The sequence below is a fragment of the Pseudochaenichthys georgianus genome, chromosome 17, assembly GCF_902827115.2.
Source record: "Pseudochaenichthys georgianus chromosome 17, fPseGeo1.2, whole genome shotgun sequence".
NCBI classification, from domain to species: Eukaryota; Metazoa; Chordata; class Actinopteri; order Perciformes; family Channichthyidae; genus Pseudochaenichthys; species Pseudochaenichthys georgianus.
Window position 1 is genome coordinate 25,720,115 of NC_047519.1, and position 19,624 is coordinate 25,739,738.

General features: G+C 41.2%; 1 protein-coding gene and 1 long non-coding RNA gene across 4 annotated transcripts in view; one reads left to right on the forward strand and one right to left on the reverse strand.

The window, feature by feature from the left end:
• LOC117461965 (5'-AMP-activated protein kinase subunit gamma-2-like) overlaps window positions 1–19,624 on the forward strand; it is a 42,541-nt gene that overhangs the window by 2,755 nt on the left and 20,162 nt on the right. For 2 of the 3 annotated variants that reach the window (XR_004553773.2, XM_034103958.2), the window contains exon 3: window positions 3,780–4,035. Coding sequence is in view for 2 of the 3 variants with exons in the window: in XM_034103958.2 (XP_033959849.1) it covers window positions 3,780–4,035 (256 nt within the window). In the remaining variant the exon portion in view is untranslated. Of the gene's footprint in view, window positions 1–3,779; window positions 4,036–6,939; window positions 7,625–19,624 lie in introns of those variants that run through there. The other variant, XM_034103959.2, reaches the window with a different exon arrangement.
• LOC139435636 (uncharacterized) lies at window positions 17,441–18,619 on the reverse strand. The gene is made up of 4 exons (XR_011644854.1): window positions 18,534–18,619; window positions 18,170–18,399; window positions 17,905–18,032; window positions 17,441–17,780 (listed from the first exon to the last, which is right to left on the reverse strand). It is a non-coding gene; the product is annotated as an uncharacterized lncRNA (long non-coding RNA).

Here is a 19,624-nt window from a genome sequence, read left to right on the forward strand (position 1 = left end):
TAAAAATATGCTTTAGTTTGGCCAAAGAGAGCAAATGTTCTTGAAGTTAACCAGTAGGTGATGTTACTTACTGATATGATGATGCCCTGTGCAGCATGATATAATTAAGAAAAAAAATATATATTCTTTTTTTTTTTGCCTAAATCCTACCGGCCCACATTTGTAAGTGTTCCGGCCCAGCCCAGCCCAGCCTGGGTGTGTGGCCAGGTTTGGGTTGTAACGGAATACATGCATTTCCAAACATTTCGACTACCTATGTTGCAAATGTATTATCTTTTCAATTTACACACGGCATCTATTGCACGTCTGTCCGTCCTGGGAGAGGGATCCCTCCTCTGTTGCTCTCCCTGAGGTTTCTCCCATGTTCCCCTTTAAACTGGGTTTTCTTCGGAAGTTTTTCCTTGTACGATGTGAGGGTCTAAGGACAGAGGGTGTCGTATTGTCATACTGATATTCTGTACACACTGTGAAGACCACTGAGACAAATGTAACATTTGTGATATTGGGCTATATAAATAAACATTGATTGATTGATTGATGTAACGGTTTTACGTAATCAGAATACAAAAATCAAGTAACTGTATTCAGCTCGCGTTACATTTGAAAAACGAGTAATCTGATTACAGTTACTTTCGTAAACCTGAAGTGAATACATTTTAGATTACTTATTGGAATTATTGGTGGAAGATTTCCTCACAACATTTAATATTCATTACTAAAGGTACAGCCAAATCATCACAGCGCACAAAACCGCGCAGATGGACCAAAAAGGGGAGCGTTTTAAAAAAATGTGCAGGTCCGCTCAGTGAAACAATAACAACGTAACATGGAGGAATGTGTGTGTGTGTGTGTGTGTGTGTGTGTGTGTGTGTGTGTGTGTGTGTGTGTGTGTGTGTGTGTGTGTGTGTGTGTGTGTGTGTGTGTGTGTGTGTGTGTGTGTGTGTGTGTGTGTGTGTGTGTGTGTGTGTGTGTGTGTGTGTGTGTGTGTGTGTGTGTGTGTGTGTGTGTGTGTGTGTGTGTGTGTGTGTGTGTGTGTGTGTGTGTGTGTGTGTGTGTGTGTGTGTGTGTGTGTGTGTGTGTGTGTGTGTGTGTGTGTGTGTGTGTGTGTGTGTGTGTGTGTGTGTGTGTGTGTGTGTGTGTGTGTGTGTGTGTGTGTGTCACATCAGCCACACCCTTTCTAATGATTCTGAAGGTATACACAGTGAAGGCGGTGCGCGAAAGGCGGTGCGCGAAAGGCACTGCGCGGCTCGCTCGTCTTCTCAGAGGCGGAGTTAACCCTCCCGCTGCCTCCTGTTGCTGCAGAGATTTCATGAAGTGAAGGAGGTTTTCCTTCTATAAAAAAAGCTGTGGGCAGCAAATACTGTGAGAGTCACAGACATGAATACATAGATCAAGGCAGACTGGTGTGGTGCACACACTCTCCTGTTTTGCCAATCCGGTGCTTAAACAAATATAGCTCTACACCCCTGGCCGAAATGTCCTTAAAATGAAGTCCGAGATCGACATTTTAATTAATGTCCTGCCAACACTGGCAGGACAGAAGGCGACACGCCCTTTCATACATGTCCTCACATCCCAAGCTGCATCCCCAAAAAGTGTATTATGTTGTTACAACAGGGTTCAGGGGGAGTGGCTGTACCCGTAGGATAGAAAAGGGGGAAGTGACGTCTGACTCAGAGGTCGCGCGGCTGTGGAGAAGAACGTGTTGCCCACATTCTGTTACTGAGTTTAGGCTAGTTAGCTAGCAGGTTTATTGTTTTGGGTGCAGTCACTTTTGCCTCCACTTGCTGTTCAAATAAATGTTGAAAGAAAAAGTGAATCTGTTTACAGTTCTGTTTTATATGGGTGTAGAAGAATTGGGAGGGATGAAACCCTCTTTAATGGTCACACATGCAGAGCACACAGCACACACAGTGAAATGTGTTCTCTGCTTTTAACCCATCCTAGTAGGAGTCTAGTACTAGGAGCAGTGGGCAGCTATTGTACAGCGCCCGCGGAGCAATGGGAGTGAGGGGGGAACGGGGATGTATGGTGCCTTGCTCAAGGGCACCACAGCAGGAGGTGAACTGGGACCTCTCCAAGTAGAAGTCCACACTCCAAATAGGTCTGGTCGGGGACTTGAACCGGCGACCCTACCAGACCCGGCGTCATGGGCGGGCCCCATGGGGCCGGGCCCGCCCACCCAGGATTTGGGCCTGCTGTTTTAATCGGGGCTGAATACCACATTTTTATTGTTTTATTATTATGTTTATTGTTGTTATTTGTAGGGCTTTGTCCTAATATTTATTTTTGTATTAGTTTAATATCATTTTTTTATTTTGCTAGGAAATTCTGAATGAAAGGCTGCGCGCAAGACTGGTTTTTCGCTGGGTTGAGTCGTGTCGGTTTTTGAGTGAGATGCGGCACAGCAGCCTGTCAGTTAGTTTACTCTTGCTAGTGGTTCACGAAAGGAATATGGCAACTCAGCGCCAGATGCAGGCACATTAGAAGAAATCAGTTAGGCATGTTACCAACGAGCATATATATTTTGAAGAGACATTTACTCTCAAGCCAGCTCTCTAACAAACTCCTGCTCTGTGCGCAAGCAGACCGCTGCACAGGCTCTCTGCCTCACTCAATCTCTCTCTCTTTCTCTCCATCGCTCAACCTCACTCCAGCTCTCCACCCTGTGTGCGCTCAAGTTTGCCTGCGTGTTTGCCCAAGTTGGCACAGCATTACAAATGTGCCACAAAACCAACCAATGGATACATAAGACCGTCAACAGCTTTATGGCAACCTAAAACCCCTCTCTTTCAACAATTCACGAGCGCCTACGGCTCACAGTCCAAGCCCCTACTGACTGCCATAGATTTAGTCCCTAATTTTGCTCTCAAAATGGACCAGATTGATGCATTTAACATCAACATTTTAAATAAAATCTTCCCGGGGGAGCTTGCCCCCGGACCCCCCTAGAGGAGGTGAGGTCCACCACCTGCCCACACCCCCTGTTAAATTGTCTCACCCACATTGAGGATGCTTCCTACGCCCATGTTTTATTCCATGTGTCAAGTCAGGCAAATTGGGTCAAAATGTTATTGCATCAATGATCTGTTAACATTAAAATCACTAAATATATGCTGTAACTATTTATCTCTAGGCAACTCAAGGGCTCAGGTAATGTGATTACTATATGAATAATGGTCCAAAATAACATAAAATGCATAGGGTTGTTTGTTAAGTAACATACTTTCGTCGCCACTTTTTCCCCCCAGTCCGCCTCTGATTGTGAGTACAGGATACACTGCAAATTCGATATGGTTTCCTGTTCAGCTCTGATTAAGTCTTGCACAGATGGGTGTGCAGACAAACTGAGAGGTTTCTGCTAAGCAATTGTTTAGTTACAGTCAAATGTTCTCTGAAGGGAATTTCACTGCAAAACACGTTAATAATGATATGTCCAAGAGGTCTCTGGTTTAAAAGAAAGTCCAGAATTAATTAATACACTTTTATAGATCAGATAGAATATTTGTCTTATTGCATCTTGCACACAACCACATTCTCAATTTTCTTTTTATGACATAACATTGAGTGTAGCAATGTGCTTGAGTAAACAGTACAGTGTTGTATGTGTGGGGAAAAGAAGAAGTAACCAAACGAAAGCTGTCATTTCACAATAAACCTCTCTCTAGATTTGCAGCATGCCTCTCACACAACACTGTGGTTACACACTGAACATAAACCTAACTTTAACAAAGGTGCAGACAAATAAATTGTTTTTATTTCCTTATTGTCTCTTTTAGGCAGAGCGTCAAATCCATTCAGCCAGCCCCACCAAAGGAGAGTCAGTGAGGAGCCCAGCCACGCTCTTCCTGCATTCCCAGTCTGCTCCAGTGTCAGTGAGGACCAGTTCAGGGTCTCCAAAAACTATCTTCCCCTATCCCTCCTACCAGGACTCGCCACCCAAATCCCCCCGCCGCTTGAGCTTCAGTGGTATCTTCCGCTCCTCATCCAGCTCAACGCCTCCAATCATCAAAATCTTCTCCAGGACGAGGAAAGGTGAGTGGACAAGTTAACTTACGTAGTTTACTTTGGTGTAGTAGTGCATTAATAGAATCATTAACAAAATAGGAAAACAAATATGTATACATATATTTAAAAATAGTATTAGATATACTGTAACTATTTAAACTTAATCTTAAACCTAAGCTTAGCAGGAATATGCACAATTATATCCAATAAATGTTCAAAGTAAAGAATATGCAATGTACAGAAAAATTATTCAGAAAGATGTGCATTAGTGAAACTCATTAAAAGTATAAATATGTTAATTTGTGGTCAGGGGGCTACTGTGGCTGTAAGGTAGTGTGATCGTCTGGCAATCAGTAGGTGGGGGGTTTGATCCCAGCCCGTGCGATCAAAATGTCGATGTATCCCGATGGTGTGATGTATGTAAAAGTGAGGATGGATAAATACTGACTTGCATATGTAAAGCACTTTCAAGACACCTAAAGATTGGATAAAGCTCTATATCAAATGCAGTCAATTTACCATAATGTAACTTGTAGTAGTACTATTGTTGTATCTTAAATGTTTTATAAAAGTAAAACACAGAATGACAGCTGTTGCCAATGCAGAATAATAATCATGTTGTGATCTTTTGCAAGAGCGGGTCTACGAGGAAGACCTTTGTAAAGACAGCAAGACACAATAGATGCGTCTATGTCATCTCAATGATTGTTGTGGTTTCCTGCTTTTTACAGAGCTAAAGCCACACAAAGGAACCTGTCTATGTGATTGAGATCAGGAGTTCAGATATGTTGTAGCTTGTGACAAAATATACATCAATGCAAGTCATGCAGCTTTTTCTCAGACACACAAAGTGAGCATCTTTCTGCGGATAAGGAAGTAGAAGCCAGGATTTCATCATGGTGAAAAGAAATCAAACTAAATCCACTGCTTTGTGTTGTAGTTTCCTGCGGGCTAACACGGTCACAAGCCTCTTCAGGAAGATGGGCGCTTAAGGTGCAGAAAGATCAAAGATTCATTATCAGTCATCCTCTTAATACAACTTTCCAAAGGAAAGACAATGGTTGACTTTGTTTATTGTCAGAGAGGAGTTTATTTTGTATCTCCCTAATGCTAGCATTAGCAGTGCACTTCAAACCAAGATTATTAGGTTAAGTTACAGGTTTTTTGTCCAGGTGGGAGCCCTGCCATACTTTCCACATCAAAATTAAACGTCATTGAAGGTAATACTGGCATCACTAAGAGGTAGAAATGAGAACAAGGCCGTGATTCATGAGGAATAGAAGTCCAACCAGATTTCCAGCTCTCGTGTCTCCATGCTTTTGGGTGGCTGATTATTACATAACAAAACCAAGCCTGTACTACATGGAAACGGGCCTGCTGGAAGCATCATCACAGAGATGAGTCATGTGTTTTTGGCTTCTACATATACCCATTCTTATGTTTCCTTGCACAGGGTCAGTTTGGCAGTGGCTGGTGGAATTAGCTATGTTAGAGCCAGACCTCAAGAGTCGGCAAAAACACCCCAACACAGCCCTGCGGCTACAGGCCTCTGGTCTCTCTGGATTTGTATAGTGTGATGTGGTTTGAGACGTTAAATCCTTTCGGTTTCCTTTTTTAACTAATGATGTGGCTTTAAGTGAATGTGGGCCAATGAAAATGACAGGCAACAAAGAATGCTTTTACGGCAAATGAATATTATCCAGTGACTGAGTGGGCACACAAGCTTTTCCTATTTGGGGGATGTTTTTGTAGACACCCTACTTTCACCACAAGGGTGTGCTCAAGGCAATGTCTTGTTTTAGTTTTTGTTATGTTTAAGCTGTCAGTTCTATATGTCCTGTTATCATCAGTATTTCTGGCCATTTTAGTCAACATAGAGGTATTCTTTAAGATTTTGAAATGTTCCTGAACATCATATTTAGTATAATTTAGACAAAACTACTTTCTCAGTTGCATTTACATCCATATCTGCTTCAAATATGACCAGAAGGTTTTTCAGTCCATCGCCTGGACATTGTCAGTCTCCCAGCGCTGAAGGCGACTGCGTTGCTATCATTCCCTTATCTGGAAGTGACCAGACTCTCAGAAGCTCCTCGTACAACCATGCAGAGTTGTTTCCCCCTCTCTCTTGCTCTCTCTGTTGCTACTGTGTGCTGTATGTTGTCAGTAAATAAAGGAAACGAGCAGTTTTCCCTTTCCATATTTGACAAAGCGCAGACCCTACAAGGGCAGGATGATTATTATTTGATTTTGGAAGCTGAGCCAGGGAAAACCTAAAAGATACACTATTTAAAATCCTCATGGATCTGAAACATAGCAACTATAGATACAAACTGCAGTGAATTAGCTTTATTAGGATACTGACAAACACGAGTGAGCATCACAGGATGTTTGAGGTAAGATGACCCTCACTCATATTAGCCGTTGACCCACTCAGCAGAGTGGAACACTTGCATAACGGGTTAATTGAGATCTGTACTGGACACGCTGTAGCTAATGTCAGTAACAGATACTGAGAGTGCCATCTGTTACGGGTTGGGGAGGCCAGTGGTGTTGAATGGAGGCACTCTGATCAGCTGACAGAACATGGGATGTCCCCACACTGTCATCTGACGGGGGCTGGCCTCAGCATTCTTTAAGGTCCCTAAAAGTTACAGACAACTGAGTGGATAAATGACACAGCTGCAGGACTCCAAGCTTAAAAACACCACTTTTATGTCTTTTTTTGTAGTTTTCATTTCAGAAAATGCTGAGATTGTGTTGTCCTCTAATTCTGTGAAGACAAAGTAAGACAGATGTCCTGTTCTTACTTTCCTTTGTTGGTAGAGGGAGGGCAGCGGAAAGGAGGCGGGAGGAAGTGCAGCCTGAGCCAATCGCTGGTGTTTCCTTCACGAACTGGCCTCCTTTTACAGGCTGCTGACATGCGTGCTCTATTAAAGAGACGCCACCCACAGCTGCACCTGACAACTTACAGCACTGACACTGCTCCGCGGGGGGAAAGGCATTCCAGTCCCAAGTTATTTGCATCACTTGCGACAGTGACATTTCTTAGCTGAAGCTGCGTGGAAATTACAGCTTTAATACTCAAACGACACAGAACACTGCTCCCTGCTGGCTCTGTGCTCCCTAGCCCTGGAGGATTTTCTTCTTGCCTGGATATGAACGCTTAGCCTATATTGGTGACTTGCTGCAGTTGTCATTTTCTGTTTGCAACAACGTAGGTGGATTCCTTCATGAAGTAACCAAGTAGTTTATTTTACATTGTTCATCCATCGACTGAAGGTGACCAGTTTCCTCTTTTTATAAAAAAAGGACCATCCCTCTTCTCTAGAAAGGAAAACAGCCTCCAGATCTGTGGAAAGCTGTTTGATATATTTTTCAACTTAGTTTATTTTCAACTTTCTTCAACTAGCAAATGGTGTGATCTTCACTTTGGACAGTTTTCAGACATCGCCGCACCCCTCTCGTGATGCAGATGGTCATGGTCAGATTTAGTTTTGAACCAACAACCCACTGTGTTTCATGAAGAGGTTTGGCAGCCTGAGGAGGAGCAAGAAAAAGAAGGAGCAGGATGGGCTAGGAAGCAGGAATCAGTCCGAGGCGTCATGTCTGTCCGGTAATGTGCCATGTCTTCACCTGCTCCGTTTTAGTCCAGATTCAGATCCTTTATGTTAACAGTCAATCTATACTTTCATGAGTCACATGCTGGTACACCTTTTTAAACAATACATTTTAAAGTTTTCTTTTAGTGTCAACATGTTCCCAGCCTATATATATATATATATAGGCTGGGAACATGTTCACACTATATATATATATATATATATATATATATATATATATATATATATATATATATATATATATACATACACACACATAGTAGGTGGTGAAGGCAGTTTGTGGTGAGCTGAGGCTCTGAATATAGTTTAGGTGCCGATTACATGGTCCTGGTTTCTTGTTTCACAAATGCATGCACTACAAATTGACAGCACACAGACCAAAGTGGTAAAGCTATGTGTGAAGGGTTGAGATTACCTTAAATATCACGCTGCTAAATACTGCACCAACTGCACGATGCATTATGTATTGTGTCTGCTAATATGTGTTATTTCATTTAAATGTTAATCAATCAATCAATCAATGTTTATTTATATAGCCCAATATCTCACATGTTACATTTGTCTCAGTGGTCTTCACAGTGTGTACAGAATATCAGTATGACAATACGACACCCTCTGTCCTTAGAGCCTCATATCGACCAAGGAAAAACTTCCGGAGAAAACCCACAGTTTAAAGGGGAACATGGGAGAAACCTCAGGGAGAGCAACAGAGGAGGGATCCCTCTCCCAGGACGGACAGACGTGCAATAGATGCCGTGTGTAAATTGAAAAGATAATATATTTGCAACATAGGTAGTCCAAATATTTGGTTAAAACAGTAAAATAAATACGATTTGTTTGTATTCCTGTCAACGAGGTAAAGTGATTCATAGCCACTCTATCTGATGCAGTGTCAGTTTGTATCCTAAGGGAGTCTCTTCAGAATAGCTGCTCCATTTTAAAAACGTTATTGACAGGAGTTATTTTGCCTGAAGTTGGGACAGTCAGAACATGCTAAGATGATGTTTTTTCTTATGTGTGGATGAACATTGACAGAAAAATGGATATCAAAGAAAAAGCACTGACCACCATGCGGCTTTGGTATAATGTGTTAGCTCATAATGCTTGATGTGTCACAGGGACGCACTGTGAGGCGTTGAAGTGGCTCTTTATCACAGACTTTACAGCTCCTGATTTAGAGCCGGTCTGACCTCGTGGAGTAGATGAGGAGCTGTCCTAATGATGAACGCCCAAATGTAGCGGTAGAGGACATAGTTCATCTTAAAGTCAGAATATACAGCCTGGTGATACCTCCAGCCTATAGCATAAGTCCTTTGATCCAGAGCGTCCACACATTGGAAAGTCAACTGTGTAGCTGCTGACATCTACATGAGACAATTGCAGTAGTCTGTGTGCTTCTATGCAACATTTTGCATGTCCGTTTGAATTGTGACTGCACATTTAAATGTTTTGCCATGATGCAGTGAGTGAGCTTGCCTTTTTTGGGTTCCTGATCATTCCCTTGTTGCCTGTATGATGGTGTTTCTAGAAATTGATTTGACCCCCTTGTTGCTAATTTGGGTCACTTGACTATATCATTTATTGCTTCACAATCAACACTCCAGTTCTGACCAGTGCACCAATTCAAAATGTAATTAACAGTTGGGAAACATTGTATTACGCAGCTGGCGAGAGAAAGCTGTATTGTTGAATCTGTAGCAGCTTTGCTTCTGCTCTGACTTCAACCAATGACCATCACGTTGCTCCCCGTCGGCGCACATGACTGAAGCCACCCTGTCGACTCCTCAGGGGGCCCCCACTGAGAGGATCTGGTTTTATGGGTGTTATGTTAACACAGCTCGCAGTCAATTGAAATATAAAAAGCAAGCGTGACTCGCCACCTGGGTTAATCCGCTACCTTCAGAGCAGCCTGTACACCTCTGAATCCCCGCACACATCTCGTGCAAAACCACTAAATATTCTGCTGTTAATGTAGGACTTACAGTTTTAATGCTCACAATTTAAAATGTGCATGTTAGCGGGGCATTAATTGTTTGGTCTATACAATGGAATAGAATTTGAGAGAAATGGTCATCCCAGTTTCATAACGTTATGTCTTTTAAATGTTAATAATATCCAGTTAAATGTGATCATAACCTTTAAAAAGGAAAATCTCTGAAATGCTGATAACCTTTAGTATTTCAAGGTAATGCAGAATAAATATGAAATACAAATGATTATTTTGATAGTAAAGTACTTCTACAGTATAACCTTGCATTTCAATGCTGCTTTTGTCTACCAAACATAGACAGAACTGTGTCTATTGCTGAAGTGAATCTTATCAGTATGTAGTATGCTCGTAGGTGACTTCACTCTAAATTATTATAGAGTACGACGTAAGTGTTTTTAATGATAGTAAAATAAGATGGACTGGACTACTTACAAGGCATCCATTTCCTACTTCCCGTGTGGTGTCTGTAGCAGCCAGAGAGAGGGCTCCAGCCTGCTGTTATCTCCTCCTGGGGAATGTGCCACAACAGCGGGGCTAAAATAAGAAAGTTACACTGCGGAAGCAGGGCATGCCAGAGAGGGCTGGTGTACGCCAACTAAATGTCAAAAGATAGTGTGGAGTGCGCTTTAAGGGACCAAGGAAACAACTTAGTATAATATAAAACATTTCTTCAAATGTTTTTAAATCTCACAATATTGGTACATCTGTACCTGTTGAATTAGTATGTATAATAAATATAAGGGATACTCAGCTTGCCACACTTTAAATGATGAAGTACTTTATTTCTCAGTCATATGTTAAAATGACTTGAATTGATCTATTTGTTTCATATGACTGAGTCAAATGGGGTTATCTTCTGAAACAGATTCTTGTATTTTCTAGTTGGCCTCATGTGACATTCGCTGTCACACCCATGTTGTATTTCAAGACATGATAAGGCACCTGGAAGTCCCCAGGTGGAGGCCTAGTCATGTGAAACATTTGGTCCTCATTACACATATTGTCAATCCTCAGAAATATGCCGGCGTGGTAGAGCAAGGAGAGTGTGAGTGTCGCATGTCAGCCTGCGTAAGATTGTGACGCCTGATGTAAAAGAGCATGTGAGGGCTGTCATGGGACTGACACCTTCAACCTGACACCCCGCTGGAGGAGCTGTGTCACACACAGCTGACGGCTGCGTCACACACAGCTGACGGCTGCTCTGAGTTTAATGCAGCTGCTTATGTTGCAATATGCCTAGTAATTGTGGAGGGACTCCAGGAACAGGAGTAACAATCAATAAATCAATCAAAGTTTATTTATAAAGCCCAATATCACACGTTACCATTTGTACACAATATGAATATGAATACCCTTAGACCCTCTCATCGGACAGGGAAAAGCTTCCAAAGAGAACCCAGAGTTAATGGGGGAAATGGATGAGACCTTGGAGAGAGCAACGGAGGAGGGATCCCTCTCCCAGGACGGACATGCAATAGATGTTGTGTATAAATTAAAAAGATAATACATCCAAATGCTTGAAAAATGCATACAGTATATAAGAAGAAGAAGATGAAGATGGATCCAGGTGGATGTCAACAATCCTCTGGGTGCCATTAAAGAGGGAGTAAGGTGAGCATCAAGCAGGACCACAGCAACAAGGTTCATTATTATGATTTTTATTTTATAGCACATTTTAAGACACAGAGGCAAATCAAAGTGATTCACATAGGCATTCAACACATCATAATTAAAACCAAAAAAAATCATAATAAAAAGACAATTCGTAAAAGCGATAAAATACTGGTTGCAACTAAAAGTGCAATGATAAGGCACGGCTAACGGATCTCAGGATAGGCTGCATTAAAATAAAGGGTTTGAACCCTGATTTAAAAGAACCCAGTGCCTGTCTCCTGATAAACACTTTACCCTTTTTGAACAACAACAAAACAGCAAACATTACATATGTTCACATATTACACAGTTCATTCATTCCTTCAGCGTGGAACTGTAGATGCAGGGCAAGAGCATCTTGAACCAGTTGCTTCTTCTCTCCTTTCTGGCAACCTGGCTCTCCAAACCTTCCAGTCGAGCGTTCATGGAGCTCTGTGTCTCCTTCCACTCGTCCTCCTTCTCCTAGAGACTCTGCTGGAGGCGTCCTTTCTCCTGAAGGAGCGTGGACTTGTCCTCCTGCCACTGAGGCCTCCAGATTCGGCCTCATCCTTTCTTCAACCTGAAGCAGGGTTAACGTCCAGCTCTGCCACTCCTGCTCTCTCCCCTTGAGAAGCTGTGCCTCGTCCTCCTCGTACTTGATGCGGTTGTTCTCCAGCTGCTGTTCCACCTCCTTCAGATCAGCTGCTATAGTTTGTCGTTTGCTTGGAGCTGAGCAGCATATGAGGCCTCTGTTTTTTCTGTCTTCTGCAGCAGGGAGGTTCTCTCCTGCTGCCAGAGGAAGCACTCCCTCTCCACCTGATCCTGTCATTACCCCAAGTGAAGGAGTTGGGGTATCTCGGGGCCTTGTTCTCGAGTGAGGGGACAATGGACTTGTGGTTGAGGTGGTTCGTGAAGAGACATTGGACCGGTTGGAGGTTTTATATCACAAAAACATGTCTTATACTGACATTCGGTTCCAAAGTAGCCTACTACACAGCAAAATCAGCAGTGCTAATTTAACTCTTATAGAGTCAAATCCAACACTTTTAAAGTGTCTATATAGGTCCACACTGTTTTGAGTTAAAACTACACTTTTGAAAGTGTTAAAAGGTTTACACTAGGACAGAGTTCCAGCAACTCTCTCTATAGTTAAAATGTAACTCTGGTCAACACCGGTCAGTGTTAAATGTACGCAACACTAGCTTGCAGTGTCAAAAGTTAACACCACAAGTGTACATTTTTAACACTAAATAGAGTTAAAGTCATATTAACACTATTAAGGATATAAAATGTAACTCAATATTTAACTATTTAGAGTTGATTCATAAGCACTGTAGGGTGTCAATTTATAATTTCACCTACACACAATGCAACATTATTAATAAAAACGATATAAAAGAAAGACACAAGCCAAGTTTCAAAGTTTGCAGTTAACATGTAACTGTATTTGTGTGAAAACAACACATACAACATAGTCTTACATTAACATTCCACAGTACGTCCATGCAGTCCTTAACAGCACAGGTTACACAATATGACAATGTGGCACTATGTATGTTTTTCCATCCATCTCATTAGAAAACGGTTTGTCATAGGGTCTATAATAACGTAAATCATCAATAGAAATAACAGAAAATGAATCAATCGTCTCCTCAATACAGTATGAACTATAGTGTTCATCAAAATACAGTGTGTCCACTTTGCAAATCAAAATGAAAGCTCGATCTTCATTTAGAATGATATTATTGATTTTTCCAAAAACAGGAGTTTCTTTATCAGTTCTTATGGAAACAAACATTCCAATTTGATAATCAGTTCCATAGTTCTTTACCCAGTTAGTAGTTGACACGTCGCAGTATGCATTCACCTTAAATGCAGCACTTAAAGCCTCACCACCCTCCAAACTGTCGATCATTTCCTTCCTGACTGGACCAAACTCGAACCTCTGAAAATTAAAATTCTCCCAGTGATAAGCCAAATGTCTTTGGTGTTGTTTTACTAAGCTTTTTGTAATGTTTTTGAAATTCTTCACTGATCTTTTAAAAAAATTATGTTTGGCCTCAAATCTCATGCACCATACATGGAGGAGTGGACCTATTTTTCGAATACACCTTGGATAATGTATCATAAAATGATGCTTTGGAATAAGTCTTCTGTCAGGAAACAGAGATTTGAACAGCTTGTGGTGATCAATGATTAAATGCTTCAAATAATATGTCATACCATTTGTAATAATTGGTGAAAAAACAATATTCACAATCTGAATCAAGAGGAGGAGCAGATTCCAACAATTGTTGTTTCTTTCAACAACATCACCAAGAATAAGGGGAGCATTTCGCAAGAGACACCATGACTGAATTGCATTCAATCCAAGATTTTTGCTCTCATCCATTTTTAAACCACTTGGCCTGTTCCGTCTCTCAGTATATCCGTAGTTGAAACTTTGGATCCTCATTGACAGTGTTTCCAGAGATAGACACTTCTTATTGACAAGGTACTGAAATACAAGTTTCAGTTCGTACTGCACTACACCTTCAAGCAAATCGTGCATGATGTCCACCGCGTAGTTATCAGAGGTGTGGAAAAATGTTAGTGTATTGAGCAAGCATGTCTTCTTGACACCAAATGTTGACCCTAAAATAGGATTTTCCTGTAGAGCTGCACAATGTTCTGCATGGATTTCTTTAGTACGAAAAACCATACCAGGGTCATCTTCAGTGAGGACGGACTGTAAATCTCGTTTGGTAGTTAAACAAAATCTACAACAATATGTTGCGCTGAAACACTCAACAAAACCAAACAGCCCGTGTAAACCCAGATTATCACCTGTTACTTGAATAACAGATCCTAGCAATGGTGAGTCAGAGAAAGGCACCTCTATCCCTTGCATTTCGAGTATTTTAAGATCATCAGTGAGAGGCTTTAGTATTGCATCAAATCCATATTTTTTCAGGTCTTGTGCATGAAAAAGTGCCACGACATGAATATTCATCAGCACAGAATTACATTTTGGGGGTAGGTTCCTCAATATGAAGTAAATACAACCAAGTTTGTGTATACCCTTCTTTGAACCTAAGGGATTTGCTGTCTCAAAATCATCGTCATAGAGTTGAACCTGTAGAGCGTGTTTTTGCTTGGAAAACAAATCATTGCTTTTGAAATATGAACCATCACTTATGTCTTTATAAGTACCTTCTTCTTGTTGTTTTGCCTGCAGGAATAATTCACATAGTTCACTGTTCTTAAATATGGACTTAAGGGTTCCCAACAAGGGTACATACACAAATGTATCTGTTACAGGTATCTGATTGTAAACTCCTGTTGTTCGATCTCTGCGTAAATCAAATCTGACCCCAAGAACATACTCAACAGGTTCAACAATCTCCCACTTTTCTTCAAAGAACCTTTGTCGTTTGGATCCTGTATTAAAGGATGTGAAAGGATTCTCTAGCTGATCAAAACTATTTTCCAACTTTTTACCCAAATCAGTGCCTTGGACCTCTGAACTGCAGTTGAGAACTGCATCTCTTGCTTGTCTATGAATATCATTTACAAGCCCTTCCATGGACCCCACCATTGCTTGGACAGTGCTCTCAGCAACACCAGATGCTTGTAACTGGGCTACAACAGAACCACACATGTTTAACACGTGCTGTTTATCAAAAGTAACCTGGGAGGTTACGGAAGTGTCAGTACAAACTGCCTGAGAACTTGAAGATTCATCAGTTTCTCGTTGAGTGTCCACATTGTCCATAGTACTAGTTGAACCAGTGTCCCTGTGCAGACTGAAGAGGTGCTTTTTGAACCCTGAATAAGTACAAAAGGATAAAGAACATCCCGGCTGGCCACATTTCAAACGTAATGACTTTCCAGGATATAAACCATGGTGGAATTTCAAATGCTGACAAAGCAATGCAGAACTTTTGTGGTGTCCCTTACAGATAAAACAAATCAGCATATTTGCATCCAGTAGGGGTGTAACGGTACACGTACCCGTACCGAAATTATTCGGTACGGGCCCTTCGGTTCGGTACACGTGTGTACCGAACGAATATAACGTTAAACGTAAAAAATTGAGAACGTGAACAACTTCTTGGAAGTAATCTCAGGTGCTGCGTCGCAGCATTCAGAGTAATTTCCTCACAATGGGCTCATCGCGTCATAGAGCGAGCAAGTCATTTCATTGGATGAGAGGGCATGCTATGAGAGCTGGTCAGAGGGATGCGTTCAAATTTAGTCAGTAATTTGAGGAACTGTCGAAAATTAATGGCGAACGCAGATAAAGTTGAGCTCGAAAATCCTCCAGCATCATTGAAGTCTCCGGTTTGGGAACATTTTGGTTTCGCAGTTACGTACAAGGATGACGGACAAAGACAGGTGGACCGAACCAAAGCTGTTTGTCGGCATTGTTCAACTAAAATTGGTTACGCGGCTGGCAATACATCAAACTTGCACACTCTTGAAAAGGCATCACCCGAACGTGAATATCACCGGTACCAAAAGAAAAAAGACTGAAGTGCAAACCCAACTCCCGCTAGCATTTGAGCCTCCACCACTCGCAAAAACTTCAGACCGAGCCAAAGCTATTACAAACGCCAAATATCCTTATGTTGCCATGTTAGCAAAGCGCTACCTGGCTGTATCTGCTACCTCTGTCCCCAGGGTTGGGTTGTAACGGAATACATGTAACGGCGTTACGTAATCAGAATACAAAAATCAAGTAACTGTATTCAGCTCGCGTTACATTTGAAAAACGAGTAATCTGATTACAGTTACTTTCGTAAACCTGAAGTGAATACATTTTGGATTACTTATTGGAATTATTGGTGGAAAGATTTCCTCTCAACATTTAATATTCAAGTAACTTTACAGCCGAATCATCACAGCCCACAAAACCACCGCAGATGGACCAAAAAAGCGTTTGAAAAAAAATCGCGGGTCCGCTCGCTCAGTGAAACAATAACAACGAAACATGGAGGAACAAAAGTCTGCGTTTAAATCGCGTGTTTGTATATATAGGTGTATGTGGTTAAAACACATCAGCCTGCGGTCGCTCTTTAGTCTTACTAATGATTATTTCTGAAGGTATACACAGTGAAGGCGGTGCGCGAAAGGCGGTGCGCGGCTCGCTCGTCTTCTCAGAGGCGGAGTTAACCCTCCCGCTGCCTCCTGGTGCTGCAGAGATTTCATGAAGTGAAGGAGGTTTTCCTTCTAAAAAACAGCTGTGGGCAGCAAATACTGTGAGTGTCACGGACATGAATTCATAGATCAAGGCAGACTGGTGCACACACTCTCCTGTTTTGCCAATCCGGTGCTTAAACTATAGCTCTACACCCCTGGCCGAAATGTCCTTAAAATGAAGTCCGAGTTCGACATTTTAATTAATGTCCTGCCAACACTGGCAGGACAGAAGGCGACACGCCCGTTCTAAGCCTTGTCCCTCACTCCTCACATCCCAAGCTGCATCCCCAACAAGTGTATTATGTTGTTACATCGTTTCAGATGTGATGTTTCAGTTGTGCTCTTGATAAGCCATTAAAACAGTAAAAACACGTTCAGTTTCCTTTTGCTTTTTGTGTCTCCTGTTCACCAAAACATACCACCTGTGATGGAAAAAGAAAGTAATCCAAAAGTAATCTAAAAGTAATCTGATTACGTTACTTTTTTAAGACACGTAACTGTAACTGTATTCGGATTACTTTCAGAGCCATGTAATCAGTAATCAGTAACTGATTACATTTACAAAGTAACCCTCCCAACCCTGTCTGTCCCTAGCGAGAGGGTTTTCTCCACAGCAGGATACATTGCTAGTGCCAGCAGATCTGCCCTTTCGGCAAGCAATGTGGACAAGTTCATCTTTCTTTAAAAAAACATGAAAATACAATGACAAGCAAGTCCTAATGTCAAACTGGCTGCTATAGGTACTAGTACAGTACAGTTCAAATACAGATAATTTCAGTTCATCGAAATGCTGCACCTTAATGTTCATTTGATTATATTTTGTATTTATTTGAGTGAATACATTATTCACAGTTTAATAATAATATAAAAAAAATATATATATATATGTTTTGTTTTGTGAAAAAAAATTCTGCTGTACCGAAAACGTACCGAACCGAACCGTGACCAAAAAACCGAGGTACGTACCGAACCGAAATGTTTGTGAACCGTTACACCCCTAGCATCCAGTGATGTAAATAACTTCAGATATCAGTGTGCAGAAGCCTTGCTCTGAGTTCTTTGACTCTGGGACTTTCCTTGGCACTTCCAATATCAATGTTAAATACCGTGGTTTGTATGAAAGTGTAGAAGCTGGTGAGGGATTCATGGTAGTTGACACTGAAGATGAAGTGAGCTTTGAAGAGTTCATCGAAGGCTGCCATGGATGTCTGCCCCTTGCAAGGGATGGCCTTGTGGTCAACGATGACGTAGAACCGTTGAATGTTGTTCTTCTGTTCACCAACACACAGCAGGAAGGGCTGCCCTGATTCCAAACTCGAAAGGAAGGTCTCAACACTGGCTCCAATCTTCAAAAACGTAGAGAGACAGAGAAGTTTTAATGGCATACTAAGCTACTTAAAACAAAATTGTCCCAACTGAAGGAGTGCCAGTGATATAACAACTGCATACAAAAACAAAAATAATGCCTACCTTGAGATATCTCACAACATGGCTGACGGCTTGATACAAGCAAATTTTAGCACTCTTCTTATGGCCTTTTGAGGTTGGGGGGAGTAGATTAACCAAGAGTAGAATGCTTGACAGGTCACTGTCCCATCCTAGGGGCAAAAAATATGCAAATATAACAGTCAGTCGCTTAAAGCTGAAAATAGTCTTAAATCAAGGTTATGCAACCGATAACATTGAAAGGTCTCAAGATTTTCAGTAAACAAAATCTGCAAGAGAAAATACTTGCCTGACTCATTTGAGTTTTGTTGTGCAGACAAGAGGTCATCAACATGAACATTAGAGTGTAGGTTGAGTCAGTTGCTCACAAGTCAAGAGAAAATCCCTCTTGCTCTTTGGACCATCTTGATAGGTAGTGCTGGGGTAGCACCTCCGGGACTGAACCGCAGTGTTGCGCTGAACCGTCTTTATCCTCCATGCCAAGTAGCCAGATCCACCATCTGCATCATAGTAGTGTTCCTGTAACATCCAAAAATAAATCAAAACTGAGAACACAGAAGTGATAGCATTACAGGAAGGTTGTTCAAAAAGTTAAGAATGAACACACTTCCTTTTCACAAATTCGAATACAGGTCATTCATTCATAGACTTACGTATCCATTCTTTGAGTATGGATCTCTTAGACATGGAAATAGAGTGATGATGCCAAGAGCACACTTTTCTCGCACATGTGTTGGCGGGATCCTATGGAAGCCCATTTCCGCCACTTGAAAAAAATAAAATCCCCATGAAAAGTCATAATTATGAGATAAAAAAGTCGAAATTATGAGATAGAAAGTCATAATAATGAGATAAAAAGTCATAATTATGAGATAAAAAGTCATAATTATGAGATAAAAAGTCACAATAATGAGATAAAAAGTCGAAATAATGAGATAGAAAGTCATAATGAGATAAAAAGTCATAATAATGAGATAAAAAGTCATAATAATGAGATAAGAAAGTCGAAATAATGAGATAAGAAGTGCGCATGCGCTGCAGTGGCGCTGTCTTTAAAGGTCCCTTCATCACCTTGCTGCTCTCCACCATGCAAACAGCATCTAGTCCTAAATAAGGTAACTATTACAGGTGACTTTTGTAAATGTTAGATGTTACATATAGCCTATATTGCAGCTAAACTACAACAATGCAGTTCATAGCTTTGACATTACCTGTTATGAACTATAATATATATGCCTATAGTTTTGTGGTAACGTTCACGCCACTAATGACAATAGTGTAGGCATACTGCTGCTGTGAGTTGCTCTAACTCTAACCCGTGAACGTTACCACACAACTATAGGCATATATATTATATTCATAACAGGTAATGTCAAAGCTATGAACTGCATTGTTGTAGTGTAGCTGCAATATAGGCTATATGTAACATCTAACATTTACAAAAGTCACCTGTAATAGTTACCTTATTTAGGACTAGATGCTAGGGATGTGCATCTCCATCACTGAGGCCGATGCGATGCGCATCTCGATACGTTGCCACGATACGATACATTAACGATACATTTGAAACACCAGGTGATACGATACGATACGATTCACCCCTGTTGCGATACAGTTCGATACGATTTGATTCAATATTATGCGATACGATGCGATTCAACACAATGCAAAAAATAATGATACTTCAATTTGGTACGACAGAGGATTTTTGTTTTATTCCTTATATGCAGCAAATCATACATTA